At 27.7% G+C, this 21,104-nt stretch overlaps 2 protein-coding genes across 3 annotated transcripts; both read right to left on the bottom strand.

Moving 5' to 3' along the window:
* Positions 1-8,842: 8,842 nt before the first annotated feature.
* LOC129945065 (probable serine/threonine-protein kinase clkA) lies at positions 8,843-10,366 on the bottom strand (the record flags this gene model as incomplete). Its single annotated transcript, XM_056054726.1, has 2 exons — positions 8,843-9,196; positions 9,530-10,366. Coding segments are annotated over 2 exons (1,191 nt in total), but the record flags the coding sequence as incomplete, so codon positions are not given.
* Positions 10,367-10,884: 518 nt separating this feature from the next.
* LOC129947782 (uncharacterized) lies at positions 10,885-16,014 on the bottom strand. Of its 2 annotated transcripts, none has more exons than XM_056058481.1 (3): positions 15,912-16,014; positions 15,604-15,783; positions 10,885-11,228 (listed from the first exon to the last, which is right to left on the bottom strand). In XM_056058481.1, the coding sequence occupies exons 1-3, from the start codon at positions 15,912-15,914 to the stop codon at positions 10,998-11,000; spliced, it is 414 nt and encodes a 137-aa protein (XP_055914456.1). In that variant the 5' UTR covers positions 15,915-16,014; the 3' UTR covers positions 10,885-10,997. The 2 variants fall into 2 exon arrangements, with proteins under 2 accessions (XP_055914456.1, XP_055914455.1); XM_056058480.1 differs by having other exon boundaries at positions 10,896-11,228; positions 15,855-16,008.
* Positions 16,015-21,104: the final 5,090 nt, after the last annotated feature.

Raw genomic sequence — 21,104 nt, forward strand, 5'->3', positions numbered from 1 at the left:
CTTAGTGTAGTATAGCACAACATGGAAAGATATAGTATTATTATTATTATTATTATTATTATTATTATTATTATTATTATTATTATTATTATTATTATTATTATTATTATTATTATTATTATTATTATTATTATTATTATTATTATTATTATTATTATTATTATTATTATTATTATTATTATTATTATTATTATTATTATTATTATTATTATTATTATTATTATTATTATTATTATTATTATTATTATTATTATTATTATTATTATTATTATTATTATTATTATTATTATTATTATTATTATTATTATTATTATTATTATTATTATTATTATTATTATTATTATTATTATTATTATTATTATTATTATTAATTATTATTATTATTATTATTATTTTTATTATTATTATTATATTATTATTATTATTATTATATTATTATTATTATTATTATTATTATTATTATTATTATTATTATTATTATTATTATTATTATTATTATTATTATTATTATTATTATTATTATTATTATTATTATTATTATTATTATTATTATTATTATTATTATTATTATTATTATTATTATTATTATTATTATTATTATTATTATTATTATTATTATTATTATTATTATTATTATTATTATTATTATTATTATTATTATTATTATTATTATTATTATTATTATTATTATTATTATTATTAATATTATTATTATTTATTATTATTATTATTATTATTATTATTATTATTATTATTATTATTATTATTATTATTATTATTATTATTATTATTATTATTATTATTATTATTATTATTATTATTATTATTATTATTATTATTATTATTATTATTATTATTATTATTATTATTATTATTATTATTATTATTATTATTATTATTATTATTATTATTATTATTATTATTATTATTATTATTATTATTATTATTATTATTATTATTATTATTATTATTATTATTATTATTATTATTATTATTATTATTATTATTATTATTATTATTATTATTATTATTATTATTATTATTATTATTATTATTATTATTATTATTATTATTATTATTATTATTATTATTATTATTATTATTATTATTATTATTATTATTATTATTATTATTATTATTATTATTATTATTATTATTATTATTATTATTATTATTATTATTATTATTATTATTATTATTATTATTATTATTATTATTATTATTATTATTATTATTATTATTATTATTATTATTATTATTATTATTATTATTATTATTATTTATTATTATTATTATTATTATTATTATTATTATTATTATTATTATTATTATTATTATTATTATTATTATTTATTATTATTATTATTATTATTATTATTATTATTATTATTATTATTATTATTATTATTATTATTATTATTATTATTATTATTATTATTATTATTATTATTATTATTATTATTATTATTATTATTATTATTATTATTATTATTATTATTATTATTATTATTATTATTATTATTATTTTTATTATTATTATTATTATTATTATTATTATTATATTATTATTATTATTATTATTATTATTATTATTATTATTATTATTATTATTATTATTATTATTATTATTATTATTATTATTATTATTATTATTATTATTATTATTATTATATTATTATTATTATTATTATTATTATTATTATTATTATTTATTATTATTATTATTATTATTATTATTATTATTATTATTATTATTATTATTATTATTATTATTATTATTATTATATTATTATTATTATTATTATTATTATTATTATTATTATTATTATTATTATTATTATTATTATTATTATTATTATTATTATTATTATTATTATTATTATTATTATTATTATTATTATTATTATTATTATTATTATTATTATTATTATTATTATTATTATTATTATTATTATTATTATTATTATTATTATTATTATTATTATTATTATTATTATTATTATTATTATTATTATTATTATTATTATTATTATTATTATTATTATTATTATTATTATTATTATTATTATTATTATTATTATTATTATTATTATTATTATTATTATTATTATTATTATTATTATTATTATTATTATTATTATTATTATTATTATTATTATTATTATTATTATTATTATTATTATTATTATTATTATTATTATTATTATTATTATTATTATTATTATTATTATTATATTATTATTATTATTATTATTATTATTATTATTATTATTATTATTATTATTATTATTATTATTATTATTATTATTATTATTATTATTATTATTATTATTATTATTATTATTATTATTATTATTATTATTATTATTATTATTATTATTATTATTATTATATTATTATTATTATTATTATTATTATTATTATTATTATTATTATTTTATTATTATTATTATTATTATTATTATTATTATTATTATTATTATTATTATTATTATTATTATTATTATTATTATTATTATTATTATTATTATTATTATTATTATTATTATTATTATTATTATTATTATTATTATTATTATTATTATATTATTATTATTTTATTATTATTATTATTATTATTATTATTATTATTATTATTATTATTATATTATTATTATTATTATTATTATTATTATTATTATTATTATTATTATTATTATTATTATTATTATTATTATTATTATTATTATTATTATTATTATTATTATTATTATTATTATTATTATTATTATTATTATTATTATTATTATTATTATTATTATTATTATTATTATTATTATTATTATTATTATTATTATTATTATTATTATTATTATTATTATTATTATTATTATTATTATTATTATTATTATTATTATTATTATTATTATTATTATTATTATTATTATTATTATTATTATTATTATTATTATTATTATTATTATTATTATTATTATTATTATTATTATTATTATTATTATTATTATTATTATTATTATTATTATTATTATTATTATTATTATTATTATTATTATTATTATTATTATTATTATTATTATTATTATTATTATTATTATTATTATTATTATTATTATTATTATTATTATTATTATTATTATTATTATTATTATTATTATTATTATTATTATTATTATTATTATTATTATTATTATTATTATTATTATTATTATTATTATTATTATTATTATTATTATTATTATTATTATTATTATTATTATTATTATTATTATTATTATTATTATTATTATTATTAAGGAGAACAATTTTACGGTGCAGGGAGTCGGATCCCCAGTACCGGCGTCTGTCGGGGGTGAGTACGCGGGCCCCGAGACGTCGATATACAGCGACCGCACAAAAACAAAAACAATGAGAACTGATTCGATGGGAGTGGAAAGCTTCGGCTCCTACGGATCAAAATGCTACAAGCAAGAACAGTGGTGACCCTTTTAAAAGAGCATCAAAAATACTTCGGACTCCCCCTCCGAAGAATGGTACTCCTACAGGTCCTAAACTGCCTGAAGGGCCGAAGTCAGCAAGACGAGGGATTTTCCCGATTTCTCGAGCTGAAGCGGAAAAAGCAGAAGAGGAAGCCAACAGTGGTGCGCTGCCGACGGGAGTAATTAATGCTTCTGCCTCCAAAGAAACGGACGAGGGAAAATCTAACGACGTTTTTTCTCATGGAGATGCAGAAATGCCTTAATACGATAAAGAAAATGAAGGCGGCGTGTCTGAGACAAAAAAAATATCAGCATAGATATTAAAGATGGCATAGTGTTATTGGAGGAGTCTCTTGACAAAATAAAATGGTCAAAAGGGGAAAAGGACAAGACCGATGTTTGCTGCTCAAAATCGTCCACCACGAGCCAAGAACCCCCACAGCAGAGAGTGGAAGCCGGTCAAAAGAAAGTCCCTAAAAAACGTTTCAGAATCGGGAACCACCAAAAGACCTCCAACGAGTCCACTCCAAAAGGATTCCGAAAAGAAAACGAGAAAGATCTCACAAGTCGCAGAGACGGAGGATAGGCAAGTTAACACACTAACCGACGAAGCCATCTCCGGGGTAGAGACCTACGCTCAAGCAACCATCAGAGAAAGGTCACAGACGCTGCCAAGGGAAGTCTAAATGCTAACACGAAAAAGAATATAGCAACCCTCCGAGAAAAGGACACAGAAGCCGCCAAGGGAACGTTACCTGATAAGACGAACAGGAATAAAGGTAACCCAATCACCAAAACAAGCGGAAAACAGAAGAAGAAGAGAAAGAAAAAAGCCTATACGGATACAAAACCTGGGAGCTATTCTCATCAAGCCGATGGGCGAGGAAACCTACTCCGGCATTTTGAGAGAAATCCGGAATAAGGCAAATCCAGACGAGACAGAAACAGTTGTCAAAAAGATTCGCGAAACCAAAAAGGGAGAGGTCTTGGTAGAGCTCGGGGCGAAAACAAAAAACAAGAAAACTGCCTAAAGGAAATTCTGGGAGAAAAAGCCATCGTCAAAAATCTCCAACATATGATTTCACTCGAAATTAAGGACCTTGACGAACTAACCACGATAGAAGAGGTCCAGGAAGCAATTCGCAAAAAATTTACCGACCTCATAACAGAGTTGGAAATAGGGATCACTAGTAAAAACAACAGATCCCTGAAGATGGCCATTATAAGGGTGAACGCTCAAGCTGCAGAAGAAATGCTGAAGGCCAACACAATTAAAATTGGCTGGACACACTGCCGAATCAGACAGAGAACCGAAATCCTACGCTGCTTCAAATGTTTCGGATATGGACACAAACAGTCGTCCTGTCCAAACCCGGACAGAAAGGGGCAAGGACTATGCATCCAATGCGGGGAAAAGGGTCATAAAAAGAAGGACTGTAAAAACCAGCCTAAGTGTTGCCTCTGTGTGGAATTAGAAACACCATCATCCATAAACCATGTACCTGGCACCGGAAGCTGTAAAGTGTTTAGGAAAGCACTTGAAGAGGCGAAAAAGGCCTCCTCAAAATGACTTTAATCCTCCAGGCGAATGTACACAGAAGTCTAACGGCAGACAGCCTTCTGACAAAACTTATCTCGGAACTTCGAGCTAACATTGTTATCGTAAGCGAACAATATCGCGATAAGGACGGGCAAAATTATTTTTCAGATCTGCTTAACACTGCTGCCATTTGGATCACAGACACAACAAAATTCCAAATTGATGGAAAAGGTGCAGAAAGAGGCTTTGTCTGGGTCAAAACTGGAAAACTTACAATAGTAAGCATATATTTTAGCCCAAACGACAGGATCGAAGAATTTCGCAAAAAACTGGAGGATTTGGAGGATTTTCTGAACGAGACTCGTGGAGATGTTCTAGTCGCAGGTGATTTCAACGCCAGAGGTCAAGAGTGGGGAATGCCAACTACAGACTCTCGAGGAAGGCAAATACTCGAGATGGCCGCTAGACGTGGACTATACGTAGCTAACGTAGGAAACACCCCCACCTTCAGGAGACCAGGACACAGAGGCACTATTCCAGATGTTACCTTTGCGACGGGCACCGCATTCGCAAAAATTAAGAACTGGAGAGTAATCGAGGACTATACAGGTAGCGACCACCAGTACATCGTTTTCGACCTGGAGGAAAACCAACGAGTCCCAAACCTACGCCACCAACCACGGGCTCCAAGGTGGAACCTAAACAGACTAAACGCGGATGTTTTCACGGGAGTGATCGAGGAAGGGGCAGACGCTGTACTGCAAGTAGAAGGACCTGCTGAAACCAAGGCTGAAGCTACGATGCAACTAATTCGGCTCGCCTGCGACTCCTCAATGCCCCGAACAACAAGAGGTGTCAACAGAAACAGAAATCCAGTGTACTGGTGGACAGAGGAGATAGCTGCATTACGCCGGAGATGTTTACAACTTCGACGCATAGTCACCAGGGGGAGGAGGAGAAACGCTGAAACTATGGAGGGCGCCATAGCGGAGTTCAGAACCAAGAGATCCGAGCTCAAGAGGGCCATCAATTCGAGCAAGAGAGAGAAATGGGAGGATCTCCGCCGTGATGTCAATACTGACCCCTGGGGACTAGGCTACAAGATTGTTACGCGTAAACTAGGAGCTCAGATGACACCCCCAGTCCTAAGCGAAGAAAAAATGGAGCTCATTGTTGGAACACTATTCCCAACTCATCCTGTCAGACCACCTGACAACACACCGGTCCAAAGACAGGATATCCCACTTTTTAGCGAGGAGGAGTTGAGCATAGCTGTGCAGTCATTGCAAAAACGAAGAGCTCCTGGCCCCGATGGAATCCCCGCAGAAGTCCTGAAGGTGACTGCCAAAGCATGTCCACAATTACTTCTGAACATGTTCAACAACTTTCTTATAGAAGGCGTCTTCCCGAAGAGATGGAAGAAACAACGGCTGGTGCTCATCAGCAAAGGCAAAGGAGACCTAGATTCACCATCGGCATACAGACCGCTGTGCATGCTAGACACAGCAGGAAAACTCTTGGAAAAGCTTTTAAAACCGAGGCTTTTAGCTGCAGTACAAGCATCGGGCGATCTATCAGAGAGACAGTACGGTTTCCGGAGAGGCCGCTCTACCATAGGAGCAATACAAGAAGTAGTACACGCCACCCAAATTGCCCAACAAAGAAACCACTACTCGAAGGAGATCGTCTTGCTGGCAACGTTAGATGTACGAAATGCCTTCAACTCGGCCAGGTGGAGTGATATCCTACATGCACTGGAACGGAGATTCCACGTACCTGCCTATCTTCTACAGATGACGAAGGACTATCTCAGGGACCGCGAGCTGATCTACGAGACCGCAGAAGGTCCGCGAAGGAAAGAAATCACATCTGGTGCAGCGCAAGGATCAATTTTAGGACCAGACCTTTGGAACATCTCCTATGATGATATCCTTCGCATGGAGATGCCTGATGATGCCTTCCTGGTTGGCTATGCTGACGACATCGCCGCGGTGATTACGGCACGAGACACCGATAGCGCACAAAGAAAGCTAAACCAGGTCATGCGACGAACAAATTCATGGATGGAAGAGCATGGACTCAGCCTAGCCACGGAAAAAACAGAGATAGTTCTTCTGACGAGGAAAAGGATTCCTACACAAATTGACTTCCAAATCGGGAACGAAGTGATAAGAAGCAGTCCGACAGTGAAGTACCTGGGATTGAGGCTCGACACAAAGCTAACCTACTGGCAACAAATAAAGGCAGCATCGGAAAGAGCATCAAAAACTACCACTTCACTCAGCAGACTGATGGCGAATGTAGGGGGACCAACGGCCAGTAAGCGAAGGCTACTGATGGCGACAACCCATTCCATACTTCTGTATGGCAGCGAAATATGGGCGGACGCACTTAAGCAAGAGAAGTACCGTAAACAGATGGCGGCAGTGCAAAGACGCGGAGCTCTCCGTGTGGCAAGCTCTTATCGAACGGTATCAGAACCAGCTGTCCTTGTAATCGCTGGAGTGACCCCTATCGATCTCCTAGCAATGGAAAGGAAGTACGTCTACGACAAAAAGGCGGAAATGGGAGTGGAAGCGGCAGCCGAGCAGGCTAAGCAGCTGACCATACAGAAGTGGCAAGAGCGCTGGTGCGCAGAAAACAGAGGACGATGGACGGCGAGGCTGATCAGAAATGTGGCAGAGTGGAAGGATCGGAAACACGGCGAGGTTAATTATTACGTCACCCAGTTACTCACCGGACACGGTTACTTCAACGCATTTCTCCATAAGATCGGTAAAACGAGTAGCCCAGCCTGCCAGTACGGGGACTCCCAAGAAGATGATGCACAACATACCTTCTTTATCTGCAGCAGATGGGCAGCACAAAGAGAAGAACTGGAGAGAAACATTGGCACCATCACTCCAGAGAACATAGTCGAGAAGATGCTTAATAGCCAACATAACTGGAACTTGATTAGTACATACACGCATCAGGTCCTCAGAAACAAGAAAAGAGAAGAAGAACAGTTCCGCGTTCCTAACCTTTCCTAACCTATTAATCTACTAACCTAACTAAATCTAACCAAACCACCTTGAACTAACGTAACCTAACTTCACCTAATAAAAGACTAATCTAAACTAACGAAACCCAACTAATTTAACCTAATCCTTACATAACCTTCCTAACCTAACCCTTCCTAACCTAGGAACAAAGTAAGCAGAAGAAGAAAAGATCCTGCTAAAAGACGTGAGCCCAGAATGGGCTGTACAACAGGACCCCCTCTTGAAGAAGTGCAATCCCGTAGTCCCGAGGGGGGGATCTTCGAGACACTTTTGGAGGTTTAGCCGGTATGCCATTATAAGGTTTTCAAAATTTGTATTTTTTCCTTGGTGAGCCCGGCACACGGGGAGGTATGGATACCTCCTTATGGTGCGTAACGCATTCCTCCACAAGTAAAGTAAAAAAAAAAAAAAAAAAAATTATTATTATTATTATTATTATTATTATTATTATTATTATTATTATTATTATTATTATTATTATTATTATTATTATTATTATTATTATTATTATTATTATTATTATTATTATTATTATTATTATTATTATTATTATTATTATTATTATTATTATTATTATTATTATTATTATTATTATTATTATTATTATTATTATTATTATTATTATTATTATTATTATTATTATTATTATTATTATTATTATTATTATTATTATTATTATTATTATTATTATTATTATTATTATTATTATTATTATTATTATTATTATTATTATTATTATTATTATTATTATTATTATTATTATTATTATTATTATTATTATTATTATTATTATTATTATTATTATTATTATTATTATTATTATTATTATTATTATTATTATTATTATTATTATTATTATTATTATTATTATTATTATTATTATTATTATTATTATTATTATTATTATTATTATTATTATTATTATTATTATTATTATTATTATTATTATTATTATTATTATTATTATTATTATTATTATTATTATTATTATTATTATTATTATTATTATTATTATTATTATTATTATTATTATTATTATTATTATTATTATTATTATTATTATTATTATTATTATTATTATTATTATTATTATTATTATTATTATTATTATTATTATTATTATTATTATTATTATTATTATTATTATTATTATTATTATTATTATTATTATTATTATTATTATTATTATTATTATTATTATTATTATTATTATTATTATTATTATTATTATTATTATTATTATTATTATTATTATTATTATTATTATTATTATTATTATTATTATTATTATTATTATTATTATTATTATTATTATTATTATTATTATTATTATTATTATTATTATTATTATTATTATTATTATTATTATTATTATTATTATTATTATTATTATTATTATTATTATTATTATTATTATTATTATTATTATTATTATTATTATTATTATTATTATTATTATTATTATTATTATTATTATTATTATTATTATTATTATTATTATTATTATTATTATTATTATTATTATTATTATTATTATTATTATTATTATTATTATTATTATTATTATTATTATTATTATTATTATTATTATTATTATTATTATTATTATTATTATTATTATTATTATTATTATTATTATTATTATTATTATTATTATTATTATTATTATTATTATTATTATTATTATTATTATTATTATTATTATTATTATTATTATTATTATTATTATTATTATTATTATTATTATTATTATTATTATTATTATTATTATTATTATTATTATTATTATTATTATTATTATTATTATTATTATTATTATTATTATTATTATTATTATTATTATTATTATTATTATTATTATTATTATTATTATTATTATTATTATTATTATTATTATTATTATTATTATTATTATTATTATTATTATTATTATTATTATTATTATTATTATTATTATTATTATTATTATTATTATTATTATTATTATTATTATTATTATTATTATTATTATTATTATTATTATTATTATTATTATTATTATTATTATTATTATTATTATTATTATTATTATTATTATTATTATTATTATTATTATTATTATTATTATTATTATTATTATTATTATTATTATTATTATTATTATTATTATTATTATTATTATTATTATTATTATTATTATTATTATTATTATTATTATTATTATTATTATTATTATTATTATTATTATTATTATTATTATTATTATTATTATTATTATTATTATTATTATTATTATTATTATTATTATTATTATTATTATTATTATTATTATTATTATTATTATTATTATTATTATTATTATTATTATTATTATTATTATTATTATTATTATTATTATTATTATAATTATTGTTATTATTATTATTATTTTTTTATATCTTGTTTGAAAATTTCTACTGGATCTTTTAAAATAACTATCTTTTAAGTTTTTGAATAATTAAAAATACTATACTTTCCCTTTCAACTTGTTCATTCATCATAATAATGTGCCTTCCTTCGTCTATCAAGTAATTTGGTATGTAAGTATACAGTAGCTGGAATAAAACTACTATTTAGTTTTGCATAATTTAAAACTAAATAATGTTGACGTACTTAAAGGTTTGTTACTATACAACCTTTTAATTAATTAATGAGCGTTAGAAGCTCATATCAAGAAGAATAGTAAGTAATCATATAGGAAAAGGTTTGTTCGTGCCGAAAGATCGTGAATATGAGCTGCGATTAATTTATTATGGGTTTTTCAGCACTCGTTGAGAATAAACTTTTCCACACAAAAATAAGAGAAACTTAACTATGAGTGAAAGTACATTTTTATAGTTCTCGAAGCTTCTAAAAGATAAGTTCAAGTTCACAAACATTATTTTCAATCTCAAATATAGTTTTAATTTAATATTTAATTTACTGAACATTTGTATTAAATGGCGACGATATTGACCATTGCATATTTTTCGGCATTTGCATTAAAACTAAGATACCAAATATGAAATGAATCGTTCCAGCGATGGTTGCCAAAATTACGGCAGATTTAAAATTATCTTGAGCTAGATTTCCACAATTTGTGATCCCAGTTAATAGAAAAAATGAGGCAGTAAAACAGATCAACATTGAAATGAGTTGATAAAATGGCCCCTAAAATGAAAATAAAAAAAAAATTATTAATTTCATATTTTTATGCTACTGACACATCAATTTTTTTGAAGAAAAAATTTAATATATGTAGCCATGTTTTGAATGAACATGTTTAGAACAAGTTTAGGATTAGTAATTATTAAAAAAAATCGATCCTGAATGTCACTTTTCAAACTATTTGTGGTTGATTTTGCATGTTTGACTATAGTTACTAAAATGAGCAATAATTTCAATATTTCAAGGAGAAGTAAAATGCATATAATTTATGTTTTATTAAAAACATAAAGGTTTGTTCGTACGTTTAAAAATGATTTCGGATAAGTGGCCTCAGCTCGAATAAGTTCCAGCCGAGAAGCCAAACTTCCGAAAACTATTAGCGGAAATTGGGTCCGTGTGTTAGAAATAAAGGGCCGGATATTCTTTTTCAAGGCGTAAATTGTCTCGGGTTCATCTGCATAAACAAGAGACTTACCATATCTCGACAAACAATAGTCAAGCGGTGTTAAATCTCACGACCATGGAGATCACGCTGCCGCAGGCTCACGACACGAGATAATCCTCCCACAAAAGGTTTCCTTCAATTAATTTATTGAGTTGATGCGTCGCACGGACCGAACCATTGTTAACTTCTCATAGGAAGTTATTGTAATGGGTCCGATTTGTCAAATTGAAAATTTTGACATTTATCGACGTTTCAAGATCCCTAGAGTCGAAATAAAAGATGTCTGTGCGGGCGTACGTCCGTACGTTCGCGACGTAGAACCAGTAGAGATATCGACTATAAATAAATGTTGTTATACAGATAAAAAGGCATCGAAAAATCGAATTGAGTTTTTTTTATAAAAAACTAGCTGACCCGACAAACGTTGTTTTGTCATATAAATAATTTCTAGAGAATATTTTGCTAGAAATAAATAACTTAATAGCTTATTTTAAGTGTGTAAGGATGTGGTATATAAGTGGGAGAGGTATAGAGCACTGTAAACGATGCAAAAAATATTAAAATAACAAATCACCAAACAGAAAGACATCGATTGGCCTTGAGACTTATTGATTGACTTATACTTATAGGGATTCGCGGTAATAATATATTTTCACCTTGGAATTTGCAATTAGAATTATGGCTTTGATAAAATTTTTCTTTAATTTTTTAATTACAAATCGCTTGCTGTTGCCCAACCTTGGTGGGCTCAAATAGCGAAACAGAATTACCGAAAATCCAACCGTCATTCAGTTGTAAATTGTTCGGTGGCATGCCTGGTTAATTCAATGAGTTGAAAAGATTTGTATGACACCAAGTCCCGGGTAACAATGTTGATCTTGAAATCTTAATATTTAGAAGCAGTTTAAAACTGAATGAGTTGTTCTTCCTCCATCCAATAAAGTTGCCGCAACCTCAGAAGATGCAACAGCCAATGCGATACCATTATTTGATCGTATTTTAGCAAGAATTAGCGAAATAATTAATGTTTTGCACTTCCACTTGGTGCATCCCAAAAAAAGAATCCACCTTGTCCTGCTGAAACTGAGTGCATGATGTGGTCATTAATGGTTCTTTGTTCTTCATTAATTAGTGAGACATTGCGATCAACAATCGCTGCCATTTCTACAGTATTGTATTGTAGTTCAAGATTGAATTCAATGCTATTAAATAAGATGCATTTCGTTTGGTGAAAAAAGACTGAGTGGTAAGTTGGCAGTGATAATGCAAAGATTCTCAATATCAATCAATGCTTCATTGGACATAGCGTCACTGAATACTATTGTAAGAACGTTGCACCATGTACGATGTTGATGCAATTAACCATAGAACTTAGGAATATAAAATATGAATAAAAACCTATTCTCAGACCTAATGAATGTATATGCAACATTTTATTGAAATTGGTTAAGCAGTTTCGGATGCGAATGACCACTAACATACTGTGACTGGAGAATTTTATATATTAGATAAAATCCTAAAAAAAACATTACTCAAAGTTAGTAAAAATTGAATTTCGACTCAAATACTCGTATCTTTTCAAAAATTTGAGATTATGGCTTCCAACTAATTTTATCTTATAAAAAATATTTTTTTTCAACATTCTGAAAAATGTTGAGAAAAAACGAATTGACAGTTTTATGACAAAAAAATAAAAACCGTACAAAAAAAAAAAAAACAATACTAAAACTTATTAAAAATTTACATACAACTCAAAAAGCTTTTAAAAATTAAAAATATTGTCTCCTAACTTTTTTAATTTCACAGAAAATATTGTTCTCGATATTCAGTAGTTTTTTTTATAACAATCCAATAGTCCGTTTTTTCATAAAAACTTTTAAGCAAGCAAATCGACAGACGGGATGGGAAGTTATCAGTGTGGGTCGCATCCCAGCTTATTTTTTCCGTTATAAATTTGCAAGATTTACTTATTGTTCAGGAGTAAAAAATTTAACATAAATCATTTGACAGCTGTAAAAAAGACCAACTTAAATAAAAGTATTGACAGGATAAAAACAACGCTTCTAAAAAAACACACCTTATTTTGTAAGATAAATATGAATTAACAAACTTCTTTTTAAAGATGAATTTCTGATCTTACCTAATTAAAAGTTTAGACAAATGAAGTTCATAAAAAAAACCCTGCACTGAACATGGCCACAGTTTGTATTTTTAAAGTAGATTAGAATACAAGAAAGATAAGCAAAAGTGCGTGTATTTGAGCGGAAATAAAAGCATGTAAATTGATTTCAAATTATGAAGTGTGTTTATTTATGAAACTATTCAGGTAATATAAAGGTTTTAAGGCAAACCCTAAATAAAATATAACATTGGTGTCAGCAGTTGAAAAAATAATGTGGATAGAACGGTAATTCAATTGAATTGTGTTTAACTTAAGGCAGTCTTCATAGACTTGGGACAAAAACGTCCTCATTATTCGTATGCAAGAATACTTAATACAGCAAAAATACTCCCTTTTAGAGATTGAATTGCCTTAAGAACCAGCAAGTACTGGTGCCGAAATATCAGCCATGATGGCTCTTCTTCTTGCCAAATTGAAAGCAACGTAATAGGAAAAAGTGGGAACAGAGTAAGCTTGAAGAAAAAATGAAGAGACAATGCAATGAGCAAAAACGTTAACACAATAAGCTTCTCCAACCTCATCAAAGGTAAGCTTGATAGGTTTAGGAACAAGTTCGTTGCTCTTGATAATTCCATAATAAAAGTAGTTAATTAGTTAGTTAGTTACAATTTCAACAAAAAATCAATGATATGTAAGACAAAATACAAAGCAATAATCCGATCGTGGGATCGATCAATTTCCCCACCAAATTCAGAATTCCTTCTGCTATCAGCCGTCTTTATTACTTGAACTGAAAGCCTTGGAAGTGCAAATTGAACCCTTTGGACTTTTTTTTTGGGCCCGTAAAAGGCTAATGTTTATTTTAACAACCCGCTTGAAATGTTTATTTTAACAACCCGCTTGAGTTCACAATCATCCATAAGGTCTTTGGAAAATTGAAATGACAAAATGCGCAATTTCCAGGCCATTAGCCGGAGAAGGAAAAAACTTTAAAAATATAGTGGTCTATAAAATAATGGGAATATGCTCTTTCCCATATAAAGCTATAAAATATGAAAATAAATTAATTCGTTTATTTTATTTTGCATTCATAAAAATAAACGTCTATTGATATTTCAAAAGAAACTGATAGAGTTTGGCATTAGGCTTGCTTATCGAAAACGCCAGCCTACGGTTTTGGCGAATCCCACCTTCGTTGGATAAAATATAAACTTTTTGACCGTTCAATACAAGTAGTATTGTATCAATTCTGTATCGATTCAGGTCTAGGCAAAGCAAAAGGATTGCTGGTGTGTCCCAGGGCTCTATTCTGTCTCCGACGCGCTTTCTTATTTTTATTAATGATCTCCTGTCATCATATTCGTTTTAAGATTCACAACCCTTCTCTTCGGATGTGGATCTTCAACGCCATTATGATTAGCTTATTAAATTCACCTAGACAGCATTTTAATGTGGAGAATCAAAAATCGAGTAAAACTTAATGCGTCGAAAACTCAATACTGCTTACTATTGTAAAAACATTATTTACCACCTTTGCCATATCCATGAGTAGCACTTGCATCAAGGAGACAGAAAACTTTCAATTCCAGAAATTTGTCCCCACTTTGATGAGGCTGTTATCTATACACAATTCAACCGATATACTCGCGCCTCCAGGAATGTTCATCAATATACCTTCGAGTCCATCTTCGGACGTACTGTCAAGCATAGTTTACATACAATTATGTATGCATGTATGTATGTACATATGTAAAACAAAATCTTTACATATTAGATATAAATGCAAAAGAAAATTAAAAATATAAACTTACAAGACGTCGAACAATGCTTTTGATATCTAAAATCGTAAGCAAGCTCGTTACTAAATCCGGAACTATTAACATACTAAGTAGTACAATAAAAATCTGGGCCTTCGAAGAAATTTCTTTTGCTTGAATACAAATGCTATCATGTTGACTTAAAACTTCTAACAGAGCAAAAACTTCAATAATCTAAAATGGAAAATACATAAACAATACATTTCAATTTCATGAATAGATATTTTAAATATTATACAACTTACACAACAAAACAAAGGTATTACAAAATTAATAACACTCTGTATAATCTCAAGTCTCACCATTGTTCATATCTTAAGTTCTTCCTCTTGCAATTGATATTTTTATTTTTGAACTATAAGCAAAGAATTTCAAATAAAAACGTCATGGATATCTTAGAAAAATATGTACTTACTAAGTTCAAGTACTTTAAATATATTTTTATTTACGACGAGTGTTGAATCAGAGGAATTTAAATAACTAACCTCGATTTTTACTATTATGTAGGTTAAATAATATTGATAACACCTTATATATAATGGATATCTAATAAAGAAGAGATCGGACTAAATAAGGTAACTAATGGGGATATTCGTAATTATTAACATTGGTAAGTTCACACAAACGTGTTTTCGTGCTTTTAAATACCCGGCTGGTATTGCATATCGGGATAGTTACATGAGATAATAGAGATCCGATAACGACAAAAACTATGATCAAGATTCCGATTTTTTGAAACTATCCAGACAGAATCGCTACGTATCTATCTCACTTTTTGACAGCTGTTCCTTTTCAGTTTAGTTTACCATTTCATTATGATCACTGCTAAAAAACGTTTATAAATTGTGTTAATTTATTACCAAAATAATGATTCGGTTCAAACAGCCAAGGAAACAATCAAATTATTAAAGTAAACTTCTGGGGAAACGCAGTATCTCACGTCTTGAGCCTAATGCTTGACCCTTAAGATCAGCTATACTCAACCTGCGGCCCGTTGGCCGCCTGCGGTCCTCCAGTTTATAAAACTTGGACCGCAGCGTGGTTTAATAAATTCTTAAAATATCGAGTGACTACAGAAAAACGTGAGAAAAATATATCCTTCCGAGTTTTCAAAATGGAAACAAAACTAGAACGTACATCAGCGGAAAAGTGGACATCGTGTGCTTTCAAGAAAATATTCTAGAGGTGACTCCTTGCAACGCCATGAAAAGTTTTGACAACTAAATAAAAAACAGATGTCGCTGAATATTCCTTACTTTTCTTGCCATTGCGAAATTGAATTAGAATCATTTTATTTAAATTTTGAATGGAAAATTCATAAACACAGCAGTCCAGTCAATAAGTCAAGGAAACTATTTTGCCGAGATACCTCGACATACATTTTGAATTTCAGTTAGTGCGGTTGCAGTGAATTTTTGTAAATAAAGAATAATGGCAAGAATTTCTACAAACTAAAATGAAATATATCTGATGAAAATTGATCATTTCAAGACGAATGGGAAACAGAATATTTTGTTGTGCCAAGCAAAAACAACGCGGCTACCTGTTTAATATGCCGTGAAAAAGTTGTTTTTAAAAAGTATAATATTGATCGTCATTTTAACACAAAACACAAATCTTTCAACTAAACTTATCCTCCTGGACAGCAACAAAATTTGATGTCCGTGGCTTCATCTCAAGACTCTGTGGTTGGTAACCAAGGCATCTTACGAAATTTGCTATACTCTTGGTTAGCACATGAAACCGTTCACCCATGCAGAATATCAAATAATGTTTCGTAAGTGCTGCCGATATACTGTTTAATAAATTTAGTAACAAAAAACAAATATTGTCTGAAATAAAAGAAACTACAGCTATCTAATTCAACAGGTGTGAGACGTTTTGAAAACATTTCCAAGTATATTCCTAAAAAATTAATAGAAAACTTAAGGAATTGTATGTTTTTTAGCTTGGCTTTCGATTCCAGCACTGATATTTCAGCAACATCTGAATGCTCTGTGTTTGTTAGATATTGCAAAGAACAGAATTTAATCTTCGAAGAATTTTTCAAATTCCTTCCGATAAAAGGTCAGACCCGCCCGGGAAATAGATTATCTTGATACAATTTCAAATTTTCTAGAGTAGAATGACATTGATATTAAGAAAATCGTGGGTGTATGTACAGATGGCTGTACATCCATGTCTGGCTCTGAAAATGGATTTATAATCTTGTTTAAAAAGAATTAATCTGACAAATTTAATTACATTTCATTGTATTATTCATCAAGAAAACTTGGCAGCACGGATTATCAATTTAAAAATCGATGCTGCTATTAAGATTGTAATTGATATTGTGATTTATAATCGAGGGAGAGAATTAAACCACAGAAAATTTAAAAGCCTTTTGGAAGAATTGGGAAGTGAGTATGGTGACATTCTTTTGCATACCTCTGTGCGATGGCTTAGTAGGGGAAGGTTTTGAAAAGGTTGTTTTTTGAAATAATCCTCTTCCTACAACAAAATAAAAAAGTTTACCCAAAATTGCAAGATGATCAATGGTGGTGTCTTTTAGCATTTTTATGCGATATCACAGGAAAACTAAATAGCCTCAATCGAAACTTACGATTACAAAATAACATAATTTCACAGATGGCAAGTAAAATATTTGTTTTTAATGAAAAGCTTAATATTTTTCATGAAGAAATAAGAAGCAAACAGCTACAAAATTTTCCAACAATGGTCATAGCTACAAAGGACCTCATCGACTTCTCTGAAGAAAACTGCTCAACAATATTAAATTACTTAACAGCACTGTCAAAAGAATTTGAAAATAGGTTTCATGATATCAGAAAAATAAAAAAATGCTTCACGCTTGTAAAACCCATGGCATCTTCAAACAACGACTATCTTACAAGTGACTTCTGTTTTAAATAAAGATAGGTAAATTTTGTTGATGAGTTCATCGATTTTAAAAACGATTCGAATCTTGAAGCTCTGTTTAAGGAAAAACTTAGAATATTGGAGCATCGTCCCCGAAAAATATGCAATCGTCAAAAGAAGTTCACTGATTGTGCTGACATTATTTGGATCTACATACATATGTACATTTGTTTGCGAATCTTCGTTTTCCAGAATGAAATATGCAAAAAATATTTACCGAAACAAACTTACGGACCTAGATGATATCATTAGGTTGGCATGCAGCAACAAGTCGGATCTAAATAAAGAGGCTTATTAAAAAAAAAAAGGTTGAGTATGGCTGCTTTAGATAGTGTCTTATTTTGTCTTAAAAGCCACACGTTTAAAAGAAACACCCTTTAGTACCATGAGACAGTTGAGTTTCATAGCTTTTTTGTGTTTATACCTAACAAGTATAATTAAGTCAGAGACAATTTTATTTTCACTTTTTATAAATAATATGCTGCACATATTGTATGTTTTTATGTCTACTTAGAAGCGAACCCTACTTACAAAACTGCATGCGGTCATGTAATGACGTGAAAACGGCATCAGGCGTCTCGATTTCACAATAATTGGATTTTCCATACACCGCAAATTAACTTGTCAGAAGTCAGATAATATTTTGAAGTGCTTGATACAAGTTGCAAGTTGAAATTACAACTAATTGGACAGTTTATGGAAAGATTTTTTTGCTGACAATAAAGTGCCAATGTGATTTATGGTAAATGAAGTAATAATATTACTGAAAGTCATCGTGTTGTAATTGATTAATACCTGTGAATACATAATTACTCATTAATAGATAGCTGTACATAGTTTTAATGTTTTACAATTTTAGTTTAACAATAAAATACATAATTTAAAAAAGTAGTCAGTTCTTATCCTTAAACAAATTAATAAACTGCAGGTTTAATTAAAGTAACAAAATCTTAACAACAACTGAAACAGTTCGGTATCGGTAATACCATTTTCTGTGTTATTTCAGGCTTTGGCACCTTTTACTGCTTTTTTTAGAAAAATATAATTTTAAAGTTTAAATGTCAATAATTTTAATGTACATTATTTAACATTTAAATTACGTCATTGAAAGAAAAAAATATGTTTGCAAAATTCAAACATGTAGTACTCTTATTGATCATTTAATTATATATTATGTACATTGATGAGTGTGGTGGTGATATTCTCATCAACAGATTGTTTTAATTCTTCAGCAATAGGGGCATGGGTATTAAGTATCGCTTATTTTATGCTTCATTAGATCTTCAACTGATAAAGACCTTGTCACCGAACTAACTTGCTTAAGGTAACGCTATAGACCTGGGTTCAGTCCCTATCTAAATATCTTGAGTTGCCCATTCCAATTTGAGCAAGGTCACTATTCAATTGTGCGCGTCACCTGATAAGCGTTCTTACTCTAGTGCGCTGTCCTGTGGGCATGGATTCGAGGACTTTCCGGGATGGATTATTGGTTTCCATGCGTCTTCGCGACCCAGCCATCTCACCCTTTGAACATTTATCCTTTTTTTCTCTCAAAACGAACAAAGACGGGGTTTATTAACAAAACTTTAGTAAATAGAATATATACGAGTATGTGTGATCTTGAGGAAAATTGGGAGTAATTAGTTTTGATTTCTTACATATTGCAATGACAGGGAAAGCCAGAGTATTAAAGACATTCCACATTTGCGTATTACGTCATAAGAACGCATATCTGTAGTTCACAATACGACGAACTTGGAATTAAGGGTAACTGAAACTGATGGACATTCCTAGAATCGCGAGTATTACGTTTGAACTTTTCCAGAGAAGAAATGCAACTGATTTTTTTACTTCAACATAGCACGAAAAATAACGGTAAAAAAGAGTGAGGCAAGAAATTTTCAGACTATATATTTGAGTGACGTGAATGAGTTTATGATGTTATTACCACGAATCATTTTAAAAAGCTCTTCGTTGAATACTTACCAAGAAGCTTAAGTAAGTTATTGGAGTACCAGCAAAGAGATCTTGCTCACTTTTGGCAATCGTTAGCGAAAGTATTCTTCGTTGCACAAAATTGTTTTAGAGATGAAATCATATTTCAGTCGTAAAATTTTAGAGGTGACAATTTTTTTTTTCAGTTTTATTGATTTATAAAAAAAACCGTTGATTTTTTTCAACAAATATATGTACCTGTTTGGTATCACGTTACAATATATTATATAAAATTTAGTTCAAGTCTCTAGCGCTTTTGGTTCGTAAGATATTTAGGGTTAACCAAAATTTTCACCTTTTTTTCAAACTGCTATGGTAAAAAAACCACCCACGCAATTTTGTTGAGAGGCCTTTCTGCATCTTTCTGCCTTATTATCTGTATAACAAAATTTATTTGAAGTCGATATCTCTTCTAATACAGTGGTTCTACACGGGCGGCCATCGTTGGTATTTACAATAGTTATTGTTATAAAAAAACATAAATATGTACCAAGTGCATTCATTTTAATAAAAGATAGGAATTCAATTACAATTTTGTCAAAATAGCTCTTTCGGGCTCATGCACAGTTAAAAAAAATTAT

Source organism: Eupeodes corollae, chromosome 2 (genome assembly GCF_945859685.1).
Source record: "Eupeodes corollae chromosome 2, idEupCoro1.1, whole genome shotgun sequence".
NCBI classification, from domain to species: Eukaryota; Metazoa; Arthropoda; class Insecta; order Diptera; family Syrphidae; genus Eupeodes; species Eupeodes corollae.